The sequence below is a fragment of the Cucumis melo genome, chromosome 8 (assembly GCF_025177605.1).
Source record: "Cucumis melo cultivar AY chromosome 8, USDA_Cmelo_AY_1.0, whole genome shotgun sequence".
Taxonomy (NCBI): domain Eukaryota; kingdom Viridiplantae; phylum Streptophyta; class Magnoliopsida; order Cucurbitales; family Cucurbitaceae; genus Cucumis; species Cucumis melo.
Window position 1 is genome coordinate 746,580 of NC_066864.1, and position 17,311 is coordinate 763,890.

General features: G+C 33.2%; 3 protein-coding genes across 4 annotated transcripts; all 3 read right to left on the minus strand.

The window, feature by feature from the left end:
• Window positions 1-5,132: 5,132 nt before the first annotated feature.
• On the minus strand, window positions 5,133-9,224 carry LOC103484328 (uncharacterized). The gene is made up of 8 exons (XM_008441353.3): window positions 8,945-9,224; window positions 8,198-8,342; window positions 7,940-8,108; window positions 7,393-7,663; window positions 6,491-6,756; window positions 6,185-6,400; window positions 5,883-5,985; window positions 5,133-5,646 (listed from the first exon to the last, which is right to left on the minus strand). Exons 1-8 carry the CDS (start codon window positions 9,093-9,095, stop codon window positions 5,585-5,587), a joined length of 1,383 nt encoding a protein of 460 aa, XP_008439575.1. The 5' UTR covers window positions 9,096-9,224; the 3' UTR covers window positions 5,133-5,584.
• Window positions 9,225-10,503: 1,279 nt separating this feature from the next.
• Window positions 10,504-13,004, minus strand: LOC103484327 (photosystem I reaction center subunit psaK, chloroplastic). Its single transcript, XM_008441351.3, has 3 exons — window positions 11,666-13,004; window positions 11,495-11,578; window positions 10,504-10,838 (listed from the first exon to the last, which is right to left on the minus strand). The coding sequence occupies exons 1-3, from the start codon at window positions 11,744-11,746 to the stop codon at window positions 10,611-10,613; spliced, it is 393 nt and encodes a 130-aa protein (XP_008439573.1). The 5' UTR covers window positions 11,747-13,004; the 3' UTR covers window positions 10,504-10,610.
• LOC103484326 (geranylgeranyl transferase type-2 subunit alpha 1) lies at window positions 12,202-16,906 on the minus strand. Of its 2 annotated transcripts, XR_007823041.1 has the most exons (9): window positions 16,636-16,877; window positions 16,384-16,546; window positions 16,042-16,202; window positions 15,828-15,932; window positions 14,629-15,417; window positions 14,361-14,538; window positions 13,901-14,087; window positions 12,618-13,074; window positions 12,202-12,488 (listed from the first exon to the last, which is right to left on the minus strand). XR_007823041.1 is itself a non-coding variant. In XM_008441350.3 (8 exons), exons 1-8 carry the CDS (start codon window positions 16,749-16,751, stop codon window positions 12,686-12,688), a joined length of 2,088 nt encoding a protein of 695 aa, XP_008439572.1. In that variant the 5' UTR covers window positions 16,752-16,906; the 3' UTR covers window positions 12,202-12,685. The 2 variants fall into 2 exon arrangements, 1 of the variants encoding a protein (XP_008439572.1); XM_008441350.3 differs by having other exon boundaries at window positions 12,202-13,074; window positions 16,636-16,906.
• Between the last annotated feature and the right edge of the window lie 405 nt (window positions 16,907-17,311).

The following is a 17,311-nucleotide window of genomic DNA, read 5'->3' on the forward strand; positions in this document are numbered from 1 at the left end:
AAAAATAGTCAAATCTAGATTACAAAAAAAAATTGTAAAAAATAATCATTTAGATTTGGACACTGAAATCTAACTGTATACAAAATAAACGATAAAATCCAAATGATTGTAGCCAAGAGAACTTTGAAAAAATTATTTTAATCAAATAACGATCAAGTAACCAAATTAAACGATTGTGTACAAAAAAATTGTTTGGATTTGAATATCGTCTACCAAATGTATTACGCGCGTTGTTAATATTGATGTTGACATGACATTTTTTGTATTTTTTTTATTATGGACCTATGTATTTTTGCAGCTTTCGAAATTGTTTTGTATGGTATAAATATTTTTAAGCTTTATTATATTTATTAAAAAAACTCACAAAATAAACTTTTGCAAAAAATAACATCAACCAACACGAATGAAATAAACGACCATGTAGAAATTAACTATTGAATAGTGTAGCTATGTCCAAATTTGTAATAATTAACAAAAGAAAAATAAAAGTCTTAATGCATATTTTCTTTTTCCCAAAATTCATCCATTTCATATTGTACTTTTATTTTATGATTTATCAATGTTGAGAGAAATTTACTAAAGAAAGTTTGAAGCAAAATATATATTAAAGTTGATATTACAACATAAAGTATAAAATTTTGCTTTAAGGACAAACTTAAAAAGGTTAATTTTGGTTTTTATTATTTTTCCGTAAGTCCTCATTCTATCATTTGTTGTAATAATGCTACACGCATCAATTTATTTTTATCTATAGTAAAAATATGAGTGGTGAATAAAAAACATTATATCAAATACATTTTAAATAATTATTGACATCTAAATTAAAGTAAACATACATTTATGAAAAAACCCCCAAAAAACATTGTTCCAAGGAACCTGATTCATCTACCAAACGATGTCATAAGATATTGCATAGTCTTCGGTAAATGAAAAGTTTCTTCATTTTATATAAATATATAGTTTTATACTCTGAATCTTGAAGTCTGCACATTGCACAAATCCCAAGTCCTTCTCGTCTACCAAAATTTAATATTTCTAATCGGTTTGATGCTTATTATAATATTACGCTGGCGTCAATTTATTTTTATTTTTATTTTTTGTATTTTTAATACTGAATATCAATGACATTTAAGAACTTTTAATTTAGTTATAGTTTGGTAATCATTGATTAAATTAAAACATGTATTTTCTGTTTTCAAGTTCTTACGATAATTTATATATTTATTATCAAGCATACTTAATCAAAATTTAAAAAACTATTTTTATTTTTATTTAAAATTTGAATTATCTTTTTATAATAGATCCCAAACCAAGATGGTCAAAGATAGAATTATTGATCATATACTAATATTCGAACTAAAAACTAAAAATTAAATTACTAAAAAAATATTTATTTACTCGTTATTTTTTATTCTATAAAAGACTACGTGTCGAATATATTCCATTCATCAAATCTAAGTATACGATGATTTTAGCTTTAACTATAGATATATAGTAATACCACAAAATATACGATAATACCACATAATTGTTAAAAGTTAATTTAGTTCGATGTTAATTTAACGTATCTTTCTTAAAAAAAAAAAAAGACACATATTTTGTTGATATATATATATATATATATATATATATATATATATATATATATATATATATATATATATATTTTGGAGAATGTAAGAGTATATTTAAAGCTCCTGAGTTATTTGATATTCTGACATGAATTAAATAAAATGATGAAGTTAATAGGTAGAAACACTTGGATGTTATTATATTTTTTTTATGAGGTGGACGTATGTGTATGGTTTGGATATTCAATAGCAAATAAGTAATATTTTTCAATACACAAATAAACAAATAAACAGACAGTATAAGTTCAAAGAAAAAGGTAAAAATGAAAATGAAAATGAAGTGGGAGGGCCGAGAGGAGTATCTCTGTGGTCGCACTCGGAAAGTGGAAAGTAAAAAGGAAAAAGGGAAAAGGGCAAAATTGTCTTTGCATACCAACACACAAGGGCAGGTGAGAAGTGGAGGTTTCGTCAGTGCATACGGCGGCCGTGGTGCTATTTTCAAATCAAATGCACAAACCCTTTGTTTCTCCAAAATCAAATCCGGCGGCAAATTAATATATATATATATATATTAAAACATCATTTTCGTCCCCATATTTTTAATCTTTTTCAAAATTTCAAATCTTCTATTCTAATAATTTATTAATAATCTATTTTTTAGTTCATCTTTAATTTAATCTCTTGAAATTAATTTTTATTAAAATCAATTAAATTATTTTAATAATTTTCATGTAAAAGAAAAAAAAATATGTGAATACGTTTTAAGATTTTATAGTAAAAATGGTGTAAAAGAAAAGGCAAACTCTAAAATATAAGAAAAAGTAATATTTTAACCTAATTTTTTTAACAATACTCATACCCATTTTCTTAAAGCATGAGTGGTTCCCAGACTCTTTTTAATAGAAAGTAGAAAGATTCAAATCTTTATTTGTAATTGGATAATTCATATTAATCATTAATTGTAGATTTGTTTGTTATAACGTGATTTGTGAATTTTTAATATACATTGCAGCAGTTTAATTTAAAAACTATGATATTGTTTTTTCTTTCTAAAAAAAAAATAATAAAAATCGAAGGCAAGCCAATTTCTATCACGAAACAGCTTATTAATTGAATTCTATAGGCAGTACGGTTTAATTTCAAGTAAGTTTAGTGATATATGATCTCTATCATAAAACATTATAGAATTTAGATAATTGCCATGTTACAAATTTATAAATTGTACATAACGGTAACTAAAGTATTTCAAAATACATTATTTGATTATATTAACTATGTCAGAAAATTTCAACCAATTTTAATTTGGACATAGACAAAAGAAGAGCGAAACTCAAAATCTATGCAGTTTTAAAATATACCTCAACAAAATTGAAATCAAGTTTAAAGTTTAAAATATTAAAAGTAAAACATTTAAAGGCCCAACAAGAGAGAGAGAGAGAGAAAGAGAACAAATCTATGTTTTTCTTTTTTTGAAAAAGGAAAAAGGTAAAAAAATGATGTTTGCTTTTGAACTTTTGCTAAAAGAAAATGCAACAACGAACCCATTATGACATTTCTTAGGTTCGTGCCTTTTTTTCTTTTTATATATATTTTTTGCCTGCCTTTTATCACCTTTTTGTTTTTCTCATAAAGTTGAAATGGATATCTTTTCTTTAATTTGTGAAAAGATCGATCAGTTATCAACTTCATTTGTATTTCCAAAATAACATTAATAAATTGGTTCGATTTTTTGGTCTTACAATTATCCAACTTAAAGAAATAGATTTTTTCAAAAATAGAAAAATAGAAAAATAATTTATATTCTATATAGATAGAACAACAAAATTGATTACACTCTAAATATCTTGTGAAGGGTTATATTTCTTACAATTTCTCTTAATAAAATCTCTTTTAAAAATTACTTTTATTTGTTTTTCAATGAAATTGGTCATAAGAGAAGTTAAGTGGAGTGAAAAAAATAAAACAAAAAATTAGTCTTCTTTTGACATTAACTTTATAAATTGTATAAACATGTATAGATACGCTAACTATAGAGGTAGGAAATTGATTTATTCACCTCTAGAAATTGCAAAAGTACACAACGAGTTGTGTGCCTGAGAATAAGAGCATCTTTTACTGTTTCATTCTGAGTGACAATAATTAGTGGTAGGAAGGACATGACTATTGAGAGAAGAAGGATTGAAAGTGACAAGATGGATGAGAAGGAAAATGCTACCTGTTGGGATAATTTAAAGGAAGGTAGGAATTATTCTTTTTTTCTTTTTTAAAAGAACAATACAGAACAAAGGATTTATTAGGATTAGGGTGGTTCAATCCTTTTCATCAAAACGGTGATTGTGTTGTTTATCAAGGTTTTGGAATGCCCAAACCTAGCCAACCCATGGAATGGAAGGGTGCAAAGTTGGGTTATTCCATCCAGCCATTCATAACATATAAAAAAAATAAGTTGCAGAACTCTATCGTTTCGTCTAGTAACGATTTTATTTTCTGAAGTTATGCATATAAGAACTCTATATCACCTTTAAACTTTATGTTATTAAACAAGCTAAAATTTAAAAACTAAAAAAAAGTTGTTTTATTTTTAGATATTATTATAAAAATGAAGATAAAGATAAACTCAGCGGGGAGTTTAAATTTAGTGATGTAATTATCTCTTTGGCCTTTTTTTTTTTTTTTTTTTTTTTTGGTCAACTACCTCAGTATAAGTTCTTGGAATAACTTTTTTAAAGGAGAGGAAAAACTTAAGTATTGGTTGGAAGATTTTATCAATAACTTATCGCGATGGAGCAAAGAGTTTTCCCCATCCCCATAATTAGGGCAGAGGGCATATTTGTTGTCTTTTCGAGGCTATTTGAGAAAAGCCCACAGGTATAAGAGTTCTGAGGAAATTTGCATGGAAGACTATGCACATTTTTGCCAAAGTTTAAAAAACAAATGAAATTAATTTTTCTTCGAAATGTACTACAAGGACCTGACGCTCGATGTTTTTCTCGTTTCTACCTCTCACAGGCAATTTATTTCTCTCTTTTGTTTTCAAACATCACTCGATCTAACATTTAAAAAAACCTAGACATTCTTTGAAACCAAAGATAGAAGCTGGAGCATCAGAGAAGATAGAGGACAAAATTCGAATGAGACCAAAGAGTAGAGAAAAGGGAAAAAAATTGCATACTTGATGTGAAAGAAAGAAACCTGAAGCAAGAGGAATGAACAAGACAGAGTGGGAGGGCTAAATCTCGTGCATGTTTTGAGATCAAATTGGTACTTTACAAAAGTGGTTTCCCTTGGCAAAATGTCCTTTTTAAAACATTTTTTATTTGGACATTCTACTCATTTATGGATATTCATCCGTCAAAAAAAGCTATAAAGAGAGATGTAAAAAAATCCCACTCCCTACCTCAATTTCTTTTGGGTAGGTCCCCATAGAACTCCAGCCCTACGTTAAAGAGTAAAACTGGTGCCACGCAGAAGGGATGCACGGCTGGGTGACACCCAGCCAGACCCAAGTTTTACTATACGTTAAACGAGCATCTCGTCTGAAAACAAATTTCAATAAATAAATTACAAAAATTTTAAAATAATATATTAAGTGATGCACTAAGGCAAAATAACAATTTCCATGGCAAATGTTAGCATCTTCACCTAGATTACACAGGGAGAGCATCACCAGCCATAGGATCTTGATTGATAAAGAATAACAATAACACTACAAAAAGCAGATATCCACTCTGAAGATAATTCTTTGTGGGATATCATCCAATATGCTACTGATAACTTAAAGAATAGAAACAGCCATGTGATGATATATTCAAACCTTTTCTCCTCCATCCACTGTTCTTCTTGCAGATGAGTTGAGTGAAAAAAAATTAGATCTTCATCCACTTTATACATTTTTAATCTTCACTACTATATAAAATACCAAATAAAACAGTTACTTTCCACTTTACGGCATAAGAATGAGTGAATTTTCAATTTCTGAACATCACATTGGGCAAAAACACGCACTTGTGAACCTAGGCATTCAAAGGCTCCATCTCTGCATCCTTTTCCCGGAATGTAGGCCTGGTTTCTATCTCTGATATAAGATGAATAATGTCGAGTTTAAGCGTCGAGTCAAGTGAATAACATAAACAATGAAATCCTTTTCTCTGAAATGTCAGATTCAAGGAATAGGAATGGGAAGCATGAATTATCATGTCCTACTTCCTATTACGGAAGCTACTAGCAATGCAAGTTTGACAGCTTATGCCTCTGAATCCAGTAAAATTCATTAACCGAAAGGACAATGCACTGAGCGTTTAATAGACTTACTTAGCTTGTCTGCTATCACCATGAGGCGCCTTTGCAGGATGGAGGCCACAAAAAGGAAAATTGAGCACATACCAAACATAACGGTTATTGGGAATGCATCAACCTTCAGAGAAAATAATAAGCAATCAATAATCGACGAGCGGAGAAAGGAAAGAATAAATAATATGTGCAGAAAAATGCACAGCTTTTCTACAACTTAATGTTTAGCTTTAGTTATATTGGCTACACAACAACAAAGCATGAAGGTCTCAAACATCCCAAGGTCATGAAATAGTGGAAAAGTATAGTGAGGTTATACGTACGTTATACAGCACGACACACACAAAGATATTGAGAGGAATGCGGAAGAAATTCATAATAGTGCTCCTCGCCTCTTCGGGAATGTATTGGGATCTCATTTTCATAATGGATGGCCAGAAAATGCCCACACAGGCCTCAAAGACACAGAATCCAATCAACTGAATGCAGCCTGAAAATGAGATGCTCCCACCTTTTACTTGGGACGGTGGTACCAAGAACTGTTTAGAATCCAGAAAAAGAAAGAACGATAAATTGGAAGCTTAATAAATCCTTGGAAATATAATGGGTAAGGCATGGAACACACTTACACTTGTAACTATTGGGAGAACAAGAGATGCAGCTGAGACAATGAAAACAATCTGCATATAGTTCTCCACCCTTAACGATGCACGGGCCAGTAACCTAGAAGCTAGGGAGCTTCCTAACATAGAAGCTAACATGAAAGTTGCAAAGATAAATCCATGGGGAATCTCCTCATTATTAGGGCTAAGAGCAGGAGTCCAGAGGAAAACAAAGGTATACATTGAACCTTCAAACAGGGATTGAATAGCACCAAGAAGGGCAATTTTTTCATCTGATCAACAAATAAGACAAATTAAATAATGAAGATAATAATGAGGGGAAAAGCCCTTCGAACAAAAATAAAATTTAATGAAGCTTGTTCCCCTAAACAACAACATCTATGAAAACATGGATAGGTTTTATAAGAAATATGGGCTGATTTTGAACTTCCAATAATTTTTTTTCTTTGAAGTACCCAAATCTAATTTGTATTTAAACTAAAAGGCTTTTATGATTTATTTTTAGTAATTATTAGAAGATAAACTAAAAGGTGTCCACGTGATCTTTTAGAATCTTTTAACCTTTTAAGATCCCAGGGGACTAAACTAAGTTCACGGATCAGTAAAAATAAAAATGAGAGAAAAAGAGCAATTCCTCTTTTGGAGTTGGTGGGAGTTGGAAATAATTTCCAGTTTCGTGTAAAGCTAACGCTCTTGATCTTTTAGAACCTTTTAAGATCCTAGGGGACCATTTTAACTGGTTTTAACTGAGACAATGATTGGTAAAATAAGAATGATGGCCCCTTCTTAATCATAACGATCACTAAAGAGACAGTGCATGTATAATAATGTCAAAAAGTCCATACAGTGAAATGCAAATATACATACATATATGCATATATAAGACAAAAAAAGAGCCAGAACTCTACCAGAAGCAATGGCCACGGCTGCACCCCTGAATTGCGTGAGAAGGTCTTTGTTTTCTGACGGATCTCCAAAATTTTCTGTCCATGATGACAAGATTATGGCCATACCAAGAGCAAGAAAGCAAGCAGCAGCATCGAAAGGTGCCACTGGCCCAAGAGCCAAGGAATCTACCAGCACGTTCCCAAAAAGCCCAGATAAAATGGCAATAAGACCATTGCCAAGAAATATTGCTTTTGAGAATGTTATTGACAGCCATTGTTGCTCAAAGCCCCTCTGTTGAAAATAAACAGAACACGGCAGGATTCATTTATATCCATCTTCAAAATCTTGAGAACTCCTAAATTCTAAATACATTGTAGGTTCTCAATCAACTCTAGTTGAAAATGACCATAATTACAGAGTACTGATCTCCTCTCTTTATCGTCCCAACCATTTACAATTAAGAGGGGGAAAAAAAAGAAGATAAAGAATAATATCGTACAGAGAAATAAATGTTAGCCAACTAAAAGCTAATATAAAGTGCGAAAAGGCAGGGCAACAATGAGTTACCTTATTATGTTCTGCAACAAGCCACGATTCAAATGCTGAAAAGAGGAGAGAAGTGGCAATACCTCCCAAAATACGGCCCAACATCAAGATTTTATATTCTGACGAATGCTTTGTGGTGCAACTCAGTATGTAAGTTATACAATATGTCACACAAGCTCTCTTTCGACCCCTGAGTTAACAAGCATGGAGACAATATTAATATTCCTTCTTCTGTGAAAAAGCACAATGGTGTTTCAAAGCTCAAAAGGGAAGAATTACTGTTTGTCAGCAAGTGATCCAACAATTGTCCCAAACAACATAGAAGAGCCAAAACCAGCAATAAAAAGCTGTCCAATCTCCCCTTTCCCATAGCCATACTGACTGTAAAGATAGTATACATAAGGCCCCTGCAACCAATCCCCAGCTATTGCCAGAGAAAGCATGAATATATATCAGAGAAATACTGGAGAAGAAATCCAGATACAAACAAGATACCGTCGTCTGAAAAAAGGGTCTAAAATATGATGAGAATTATCATATCCAAACAAGTTTCCACGCAATTTGAACATATTTTCTCAATTGAATAAATGCCTCATTAACAAGATATCTTGTGATATTTTTGACATGAATAATAGCTATCGAACAGAATGTTGCTACAAACAATTTTTTATAGTACATGAGATATATGACAACGTTGTCCCACTTTCCACCCATTTTAGAAGTAAAAGAAAACATTATGTAAATTGCTAACCAAGATGAGACTTTCGCTTTCTTCCTCAATATGACACCCATTGCAAAAAAAAATTATATGACATATAGATTCCAACAAAATGACGTTATAAACGACCCATTGATCCAAATAACAACATCAAAAAGAGAAATAAATTAGATCAGATCCACAAAAAATCTCAGACACACAAATACAGATATGCTCGGTGAGAATAAACACAGAAAATCAACAATGACGACGTCGAGTTAGATCTAAAGACCATGAACGATAAAGATTCAGATCTAGAGGCGACGTACCCATCATGAGAGAGTAGACAAGAAGGTAATTGTTCTTGAAGGAATTGAAAGCGGTGGTGGTGTTGATTCTGTCCCTGTTGTTTTTACTCAACTCGATAGCTGCAACTATGGAACCCAGTGCCCCAAAAACGAAATAGTAGAAGACCTCCATTGTTGGAGAGAGATCGGGAAAGGAAAAGCTTCGGAGCTGGAAATTTGTTGTGTCTTTATAGCAAAAGCAAATTGGGAAATGACGAATGGAGCGCGATGTCTGGCGAGGAAGAAGAAACCGGGGGTTTTCTTCTGTGCCACGAAGTAGAGTTCATTCTCGGTTATCTTCGCATTTAATTGGTCGCCTTTCTACGTTCGGTTGACTTTTTTTTCGGTTTGACTAGAATATTCGTGAGTGCACCTGGATCGAACCTCACTGGATTTTATTTGATTTATGCCTTACAACTACTTCGATATATTACAATTTGTGTAAATCTCTCTTTCGTTCGTTAATTTTTGTTTTATAGTCTAAAATACCATTTTTATACGAATTTTGGACATACTAATTGCTTGAATTTTAGTTCTATTTGAAGTTATAATTTTAAATAGAACAAACAGTAATCAAAATATTTATAAAAGTCAAAATCTCCGATCTATTATCGATAAATTTAAATATAACAACATTCTTTTATCTAAATATTTTGTCACTATAGATTTCCAAATTTTACTACATTTTTATAAATATTTTAAATATAATAAATTCTCGATCAGTCGTTTTATTGAAAATGGTAGTTGGAATCGGTTCGGCCATTTCCATGCCTACTTGTGGTCGGTCAAAGTCGATTAGATCAGAAAACGGACTTTGACAGACTGTTGATCACATCTAATTATATTAGTTTTCAAGATATAATAATATTATTATACTGCTACTTTGTTGGAAGTTTTTACAAATGTTATTCATCAACAATTATTATCTTAAAAGAGATTATCAATTTTGAAAGGAATCATAAAATGAAAAAGATTATCAACTATTTACAAAATAAAAATAAAAGACTATAAATTTTGATTGATTTTGATATACTAGGTACACAGTTTTAATATTTTGGTATTTTTGAGAATGTTCATTTTAAAACAGATACACTTATTATATAAAAATTATCATTGTTTGGTTAATTTTATGAATCAAATTGAGGTTTTTTTTAAGAACAATAATAAAAAAAGCAAACAATATTTGATTATGCTATAAAGTATACAGCACAAGATTCTGAACCCTAAATATTTTGTCTAGTTTTCTAATTGCTATAGTTGGTTGTCCAAAATAGTAAAAGTACAAAATATTTAGAGTTCAGGTGGTTGTGTTAATTTGACGGTTATTTTATTTTATTTTGTTATTTAATCAAAAGATATTCAATAGAAAAAGAGGGATGTACATTGAAATCACTCTAAGATTAAGTGAATGAATAATGGGTTTGAAATAACTCCAGATTTGATTTTTTTGACATCTATAAACTTATTAAACAAAGTAGAAATCTAAAATCAATCAATAATCTTAAATATTTAAAAGAGGAATTAATAGGGCGAATAATATGTAAACTAAACTGGAGAATGGCAAAGACATCATTAGATCGAACAGCACAAACACACATGTCTTTGTATTTTAATTTTTGAAAAAGAAAAAAGAAAAAGAGAAATATTTTTACAAAGAGCCAATGCCCTTAAGGCCAAGAACAACACCGACGCCAATGATGTGGCCGACACTGCCACATGCCAAAGTATCGGCGAGGGTGAAACCCGCTGGGTCACCCGTCTGTAGCCCAGAGTCCCTCGCCTCCAGCTTCAGCCCCGCCGTTGATTTCCTGTTTGCCGATGGAGCCAATCCGAACCTCCCAGCGAACAGCATCAGGCTCGTCGATATCACCATTATCTGTTTTTGAGTAAAATGGATTCAATTTCATATTTATATGCATATGCTTTATAATTCATTGAGCATAGGAAAAAAAAATTATTTTAACAATATTTGGTGCTAGAATTAAACACTACAATTCTATCTGTATATGTCCGAAATAAATTAAGTGTGAAGATGTTTTTTTTCTTCAAATATTTAAAACCCATTTTGATTTTTCGAATTTGATTAATTAGAAAAAGATTAAATGACGATTCTTCAAAATTAATCTTTGCTTGTGAAAAACAAGTATATATATCGTTTTTCTCTCATACATTCAAATTCTACACGGTCTGTGTTACATTTTTTTTTAAAAAAAATAAAAAACGGTCATGTTATATTGTTATTTGTTATCTATATACCCAAATTTATAACTTATGTGAAACAATCTCAGTTTCGTAGATTAATGATTTGATTACTAAATTTTAATTTTGAAAAATAATCTCATAACATACTTCTACATGTTATTAATGGAAGTCCTAACTTTCGATTTTATTTCTATTTTACAAGATTTTACCCCAATATTTCATCCTCTATTTCTACAATCGATGTTCATGACATCAAAAATCAAAATATCAGGGATTATAATATAAATCTTTAAAATTTAAAAGAAAGAGTAGTGGGAATTGAGAGTTTACCAAGTTGGTAGGTGAGCCAATGTAATCACCACAACGAGCACTGAGAGCGCCGCCGCCCCTCCGCCTCAGCGGTTGCACGGCCACCTGCAAAATCAAATAACATTTCAGCCTTTTTCCGGCGTTTCAAAGACGGCAGCAACAGCGACCGCAGCGACGGTGAGGGTGACTTACCAGACTGCGAACCGGAGCTACTGAAGCAGTGGGCCTGAGGCCATTAAACTGAGGGACGAAGGTCATCATGGTAGCTGCCATTTCTTGCTGCTAATTACGACAATTGTTTCTTCTCCTTTTCTTTATTTTGTGTTTATTTGTTTGAAGGGTAAATGGATTTAAGAGGAAGAAATCGAGAGATTCTTGTAATTCGACATCCATTCAGCCACAGAGGCTAAATTTGTGGCCTCAGATTGGTGGATTTGGATACATTTTTAGATCCTGGGTGCTTACGTGGCTTTGTTTTATTGGATTGCTTCAACGGATAAGGTTTTAGGTTAGAAGTTTGTAGGCCAGGCTTGGCTGGGGCCTGAAAAAGGTTTGGGCCGTCCGGTTCATGATCTCTATTCTCAGGCCCAATGAACTGGGCCGACTGGGCCCACACAGATTTGAAACTATAGCTGATGGACGACTAGAAGATGTTTTTGGGAAATAGTCCAGGGTAATTTTTCTCTTGGGGCAATTGATCAAGATAATAACTAAACGTATAGCAAACATTTTTAGAAAAATTGTAAATATACTGAAGTTTTTAATTAACATTGATAGTTATTATAAGAATTATTAAAACTACAATCCTTCAAAATTTGGGACAACAAAAATGTAAAGTTCAGTACCTTTTTAAATACAATTGGCACACAGTATCATAATGTATATGATAAAATTTGATTTAGAGCAGTCCAAAAAACTGGGCACCGTATTCATTTCCATGTTGTAACCACATCCATCTCCATCTCCATACCTCATGTATCCCTTTAAGCTTTCGAGACATGTCACCTAATTTTCACTATCACCAAAATCTTAAATAACCTATGCTTATTGGATGCAATATCAAATCCTTAGTTCTTAACCTTGCATTGGGAAGAAATCAAAACCAATGTCTTCAATTTAGGATCAATGCTAGTTCGTAGCGTACCTTTTTACATTCAGGGGATGAACAACCACAATGGACAGAGGATTGGATGTAGATAAATTAAGCCATATCTATTGTACCCGTTTCCCATCAAGCCAGTGGAGTTTGGGAAGAATCTTTACCAGAAATGCTTTGAAACTTTCACTAGATATTGTGTTTCCTTCTATATCCAATTGCATCAAGCTTATATCTTTGAATAGAAAATATGCTTCCCAGTAACTTGCCATATCAGTAAAATTTGTTGCCATTTCATCACTGCTCAAATCAATTTCTTCGGAATGCGACAGTGGAGATGAGAAGAGATATCTGGTTGTGTCGATCGAATGCGAACCTATCTCGTTGTACGATATATCCAAAACTTTTAAGAATTTTATCAGTCTCAGAGGCTCCAATGCAGTAAAATTTCCGATTTTATTGTTACTCAAACTCAAGCAAGAGAGGAGTTGCATGCTCTCCAGGCCTGTCAAAGGTACAACAGAGTAAGATTGTTTATGAAACAACCCGATAATCAAGTGAAATTATTCCATAAGGGCGACGTCATATGATACAAATAGTGTTTTTAAAGCTGAGTAGTGGGTTACTAAAACGTAATAACCTTTTGTAGCTTAAGTGTGAGGCGAAACAAAAAACTGAAGAAGTGCAAACTTTGTTTTCGTGAGGTGCACTGTATATATCTATAAAATTTTAAAAAGAAATTGGCGTAGGTGAATATATGTGTGGAAATAAAATACTTGATAGACTTTGGGAGAGAAGAAGAAGAATGGTGGAAAAATAGCTGAGCATGGTCTGACCTGACGTGAAACGCGAAGAAACAGAAAGCCTTAAACACAAGGGTATTTTATGCATTTAGGGATACAAACTTTATTTTTTAAGAAAATTAATAAAGAAGTCCTAGGGCACTGGGCTTTGAGCCTCGAGGCTTCAACTGGAGGCAGGTTGCGAATGAGGAAGGCAAGATGCCAAGGTGGCTTTTTAAACATTGGATCTAAATTGTTGAAATAATCTCAAATCATCGAGGGAAAAACAATTGTGTTACAAGATCAACATTAATTTTTTCAATCATACAGACACAACTAAATCCCCAAATAATAAATCGAACCTAGAACATGCAACTAGATTATTTTAAATGCACTTGAATGATCAAAAATGAGTTTTGAATGGTTTGCCAATAAAACGAACATTTTCTTCAATGGACTAAACGGCATATAGTGAATGATAAAAAATAAGGCGAGAAAGTGAAATGCACGCTATTTATTTCTATCACTAAGTCAGGTCAAAAAGCATACCATCAATCGATTGAAGTTCATTGTGGCTGAGGTCAAGCACTTGCACCCACAAAAATTTTTCTACAGATCCAATCCGTGAAATCGAGAAATTATTGAGCCTTAGACAGGCAGCACTATCAATATATGGTGATGTCTGCTCTTTGTAGGAATAGCAGTGTCTTAACAAAGACTCCCTAGTAGATGTAACCTGTGAAGAAACCAGAATGTCACCCACTCTTCCTTTCAAATACATGGCCATGATGGGGAAAAAAGTTGAGGATAGTTTCAATATCCAAATTCTCATCTATGCACATGAAATGAAGTAAAACTTCCAAGGATAAATAATCGTGTTCACAAAACTAAAATAAAACAAGTTGAAGTCATAGATTATAATACCTCGTGGCAAATAGGACATTGTTACTAAAATCATATATGAAAGAAGTATAAATTTCCAATAGTAGATGACAAGAAATTATATCACCTTCTGTAATAAAACTAAGCTGTGTTCATCCTTGTAGAAATGAACGTGTGATGGGTCCAACTTCATCAGGTCTTGGTAAAGGTCGAGGACTTCCTCAAGTAGGATCATTTTATTGGCATGTGGAGATGTTGCAGCATGAGCCATCAACAATCTAGCAAGAGTAAGTTTTCCAATTTTACTGCAAGAAGAGAGAAAATTAAAGTGATAGAATTTAAAAACAGTTCAATTTTTGAAATATGCAAAAGAAATGGAGTGGGCAGTAGCGTACCAATCAGTCTCTGATAATAATTCTCGGAAAAGAGCTATTTCGTTACTTATAGTCTCCACACACCATTCAGAAGTAGAAGGTGCATAATCATCCTCACTGGTTGGATTGTCAAAACTGAATGGAAAATTGTGAGGACTAATTTCGCAACTAGTAAAGTTTTCGTCCTTCCATCTGATCCCTTCGTTTCCAAAATCTTCCGTGGGTGTTCCTCTTAAATTCACAGCCACTTTAAAAGAAAAATGAGTTGGTTTCACATTATGAAAACCAGTAGCAGATGCTATTTTCTGAGGATGTCCAATGCTGACTTCCACCGAGTAAAATTCTGAATTGAGCTCTTCTTGAGGAAAAGTCAGATGACTAATCCAAGCTTTTGAAGCATCACGGTTACATTTTGAGAGTGGCTTCCAAATAAGATCTCTTAGATTAGCTGTCGATTTAACAATCACTGAAGATGAGTCAACACCTTGAACAGGTTGATCAAAGTAAAGAATGAGGGGTATTGTTCCTGAATCCGAATGGAAACTACAGAATGGAGAGAGAGTGTGATTATCTAAACATCCAGTTCTTGATAATGCTACATTAAAACTATGAGGAGGCCAAGAAGAAACAAGATACGGAGGATTTGTTTTCACTGTTTGGTCCAGAAGCCAAAGATGATAAAACCAACCACTTTGATCATCCGGATCGGTGAAAATAGCTTGGTGCACAAGCTCATACTCCTCATTTAACACCTTTTCCATTGGGAAATAACCTTCGGCCTTTTGGTTCAACAACTTGGCAAGAAGCGCACTACAAAGAAGGTACTATACAAGTCACATTATTGAATTTACACTTACAAGACAATTTCAAATTCTTATATCTTTCAATAGAAATAACACTAGAAGAAGCAAGAGAAGCCAAAGAATTTGATGGAAGGTAATTTTACATTTACTAGTTTTCTAACGAGATTGCCCATTGGAATAAATGAGGTGACTTTTATATGCTTCTCTAACGTTTACATAAAATAAGACCTGCACTAAGTACTATCCTTACCGAGCTCATCAAATGGCTAATAGAATTTAGAAAAAAGTCTAACAGCTGAGAACTGTGTTAAACAAGACTGAATTTCATGAACAAGCATGGAACAATAAGCCAGCACGACTAAACCTAAATCTTTGACAGAGAAAAAAGAAATGAACTCAGGATTACGTAGGCTATACCTACGATTATGCCATGCTGAGTAATTGCTGAAGTTTGTGTCTATCATATCTGTTGTGTATTTCAATTCTTTGTCCTCGGGTATGTTCATTAGCCCTGCCACAAATCTGATGAACAGACAAAGATATACACCTAAGGTTACTTTCAAAATGGACATGCAAACTGCGGCTATCAGCCTAGAAGAGTTAGATAAGGAGAACTCAAGCAGGTATTAACCTTCGGTAGTTCCATGCATGAAAATTCCTAGCGTCAAGTTTCTGAAACTTTCCAAGCAGTCGCAACTCATGATCGGTGGACGAATGGCCCTTGCTCAAAATATATTTTCGATGATACCACGCGCCATACGACTTGACGTTCTGACGAAGAGCACTTTCAGCCTATCGAAAGGTGAATCGACAAAACAAAAACCAGTGATCGGATTTACTATGAACAATAGTGTTGAGTTGCAAACGCATAAATGAAGTGGATATTCAGACTGATTCACTAAAAAGCAAAAGCCTCGTCAAGAATTGAAAAAAGAGCGTCAAATCCAATACTGCCAAATGAAAACTAACTTACTACTCTAAGTTCCTCATTGAGAATCGCTTCGATCGACACTATGTCTGATGGAGATTCCTTCAAGTAGTGTTCAACCGCAAGTTTTCTATAATTCCAAGCCGTATACAGATCCGGATTCATTTCCAGCAAATTAGCACTGACTTCTAGAGCTTCCTTAGAATAGCTACAGTGTTCAATCCAAAATTCAAACTACGGAAAAACCTAAACCGTAACTGAAACAAAGAATAGCGACGAGGAATTTAGATATTGTACTTCTTTTGGTGATGATTTGCGAGCAATTGAGATTGCAGATTTCGAAGCTTTGCAGCTTCCACGGCCGAAGCTTCTGCTTCCTCCGGTTTCTGAGGCTTGCGCGGCCGTCCGTGCATTTCCGGTTCGAAAGGATCAAAATCTGTAGCTCTGAAGGATATGAAGATTCAACTGCAACGCCAAAGGAAAAACCAATAGACAGAAATCTTGAATGTTGATTTTCATATTGGAAACCCGGGAGCAGCAGAAATGTAGAATGAACGACAATTTGGGTCGGACCTTGTCACAATAACAATAACATCACGGCCCATTTGGCTTAACTCCGAAGGAAGGCTGAAGGTGGAGTGGACACCAAGGTGCGGCTGGAGGTGGAGAGTTCCCTCTCTCTTTTAGTACGAGTGAATTAGAGGCCAAGCCCAAGTCCAAGCCCAAGAGCCCAACAAAGATAAACCCTACTCTTCTTCCTCTCTTTAGAAGTATCCGTGAGTGATTTCTAAATGATGAATTCTTAAATCACGAGGTTTCCTCCTCAAAATCTTTTCTTTCATTCAAATTCAGAAGGAATATCTAAAACCAAACGAAACAGCATAATTCATTTTCAAAATTATGTTGGACTAAATTGGATCATATTAATTCGGTTCTATAGGTAAATGGTTCGATTTCTGTAGTTTTAGTGAAC

Bases quoted from the DNA above. Each gene is read 5' to 3' on its own strand.
- LOC103484328 (XM_008441353.3), bottom strand. From the start codon at position 9,095: ATGGAGGTCTTCTACTATTTCGTTTTTGGGGCACTGGGTTCCATAGTT. The intron at 7,664-7,939 runs GTAACTCATTGT...TATTTTCAACAG, and splicing joins TTGTTGCAGAACATAATAAG to AGGGGCTTTGAGCAACAATG. The intron at 6,401-6,490 runs GTAAGTGTGTTC...GATTCTAAACAG, and splicing joins TTCTCCCAATAGTTACAAGT to TTCTTGGTACCACCGTCCCA.
- LOC103484327 (XM_008441351.3), bottom strand. From the start codon at position 11,746: ATGGCAGCTACCATGATGACCTTCGTCCCTCAGTTTAATGGCCTCAGG. The intron at 11,579-11,665 runs GTAAGTCACCCT...TTGATTTTGCAG, and splicing joins TAGCTCCGGTTCGCAGTCTG to GTGGCCGTGCAACCGCTGAG. The intron at 10,839-11,494 runs GTAAACTCTCAA...ACTCAAAAACAG, and splicing joins TTGGCTCACCTACCAACTTG to ATAATGGTGATATCGACGAG.
- LOC103484326 (XM_008441350.3), bottom strand. From the start codon at position 16,751: ATGCACGGACGGCCGCGCAAGCCTCAGAAACCGGAGGAAGCAGAAGCT. The intron at 15,933-16,041 runs GTTAATACCTGC...TCTGTTCATCAG, and splicing joins CATGCATGGAACTACCGAAG to ATTTGTGGCAGGGCTAATGA. The intron at 14,539-14,628 runs GTACGCTACTGC...CTCTTCTTGCAG, and splicing joins TTATTATCAGAGACTGATTG to TAAAATTGGAAAACTTACTC.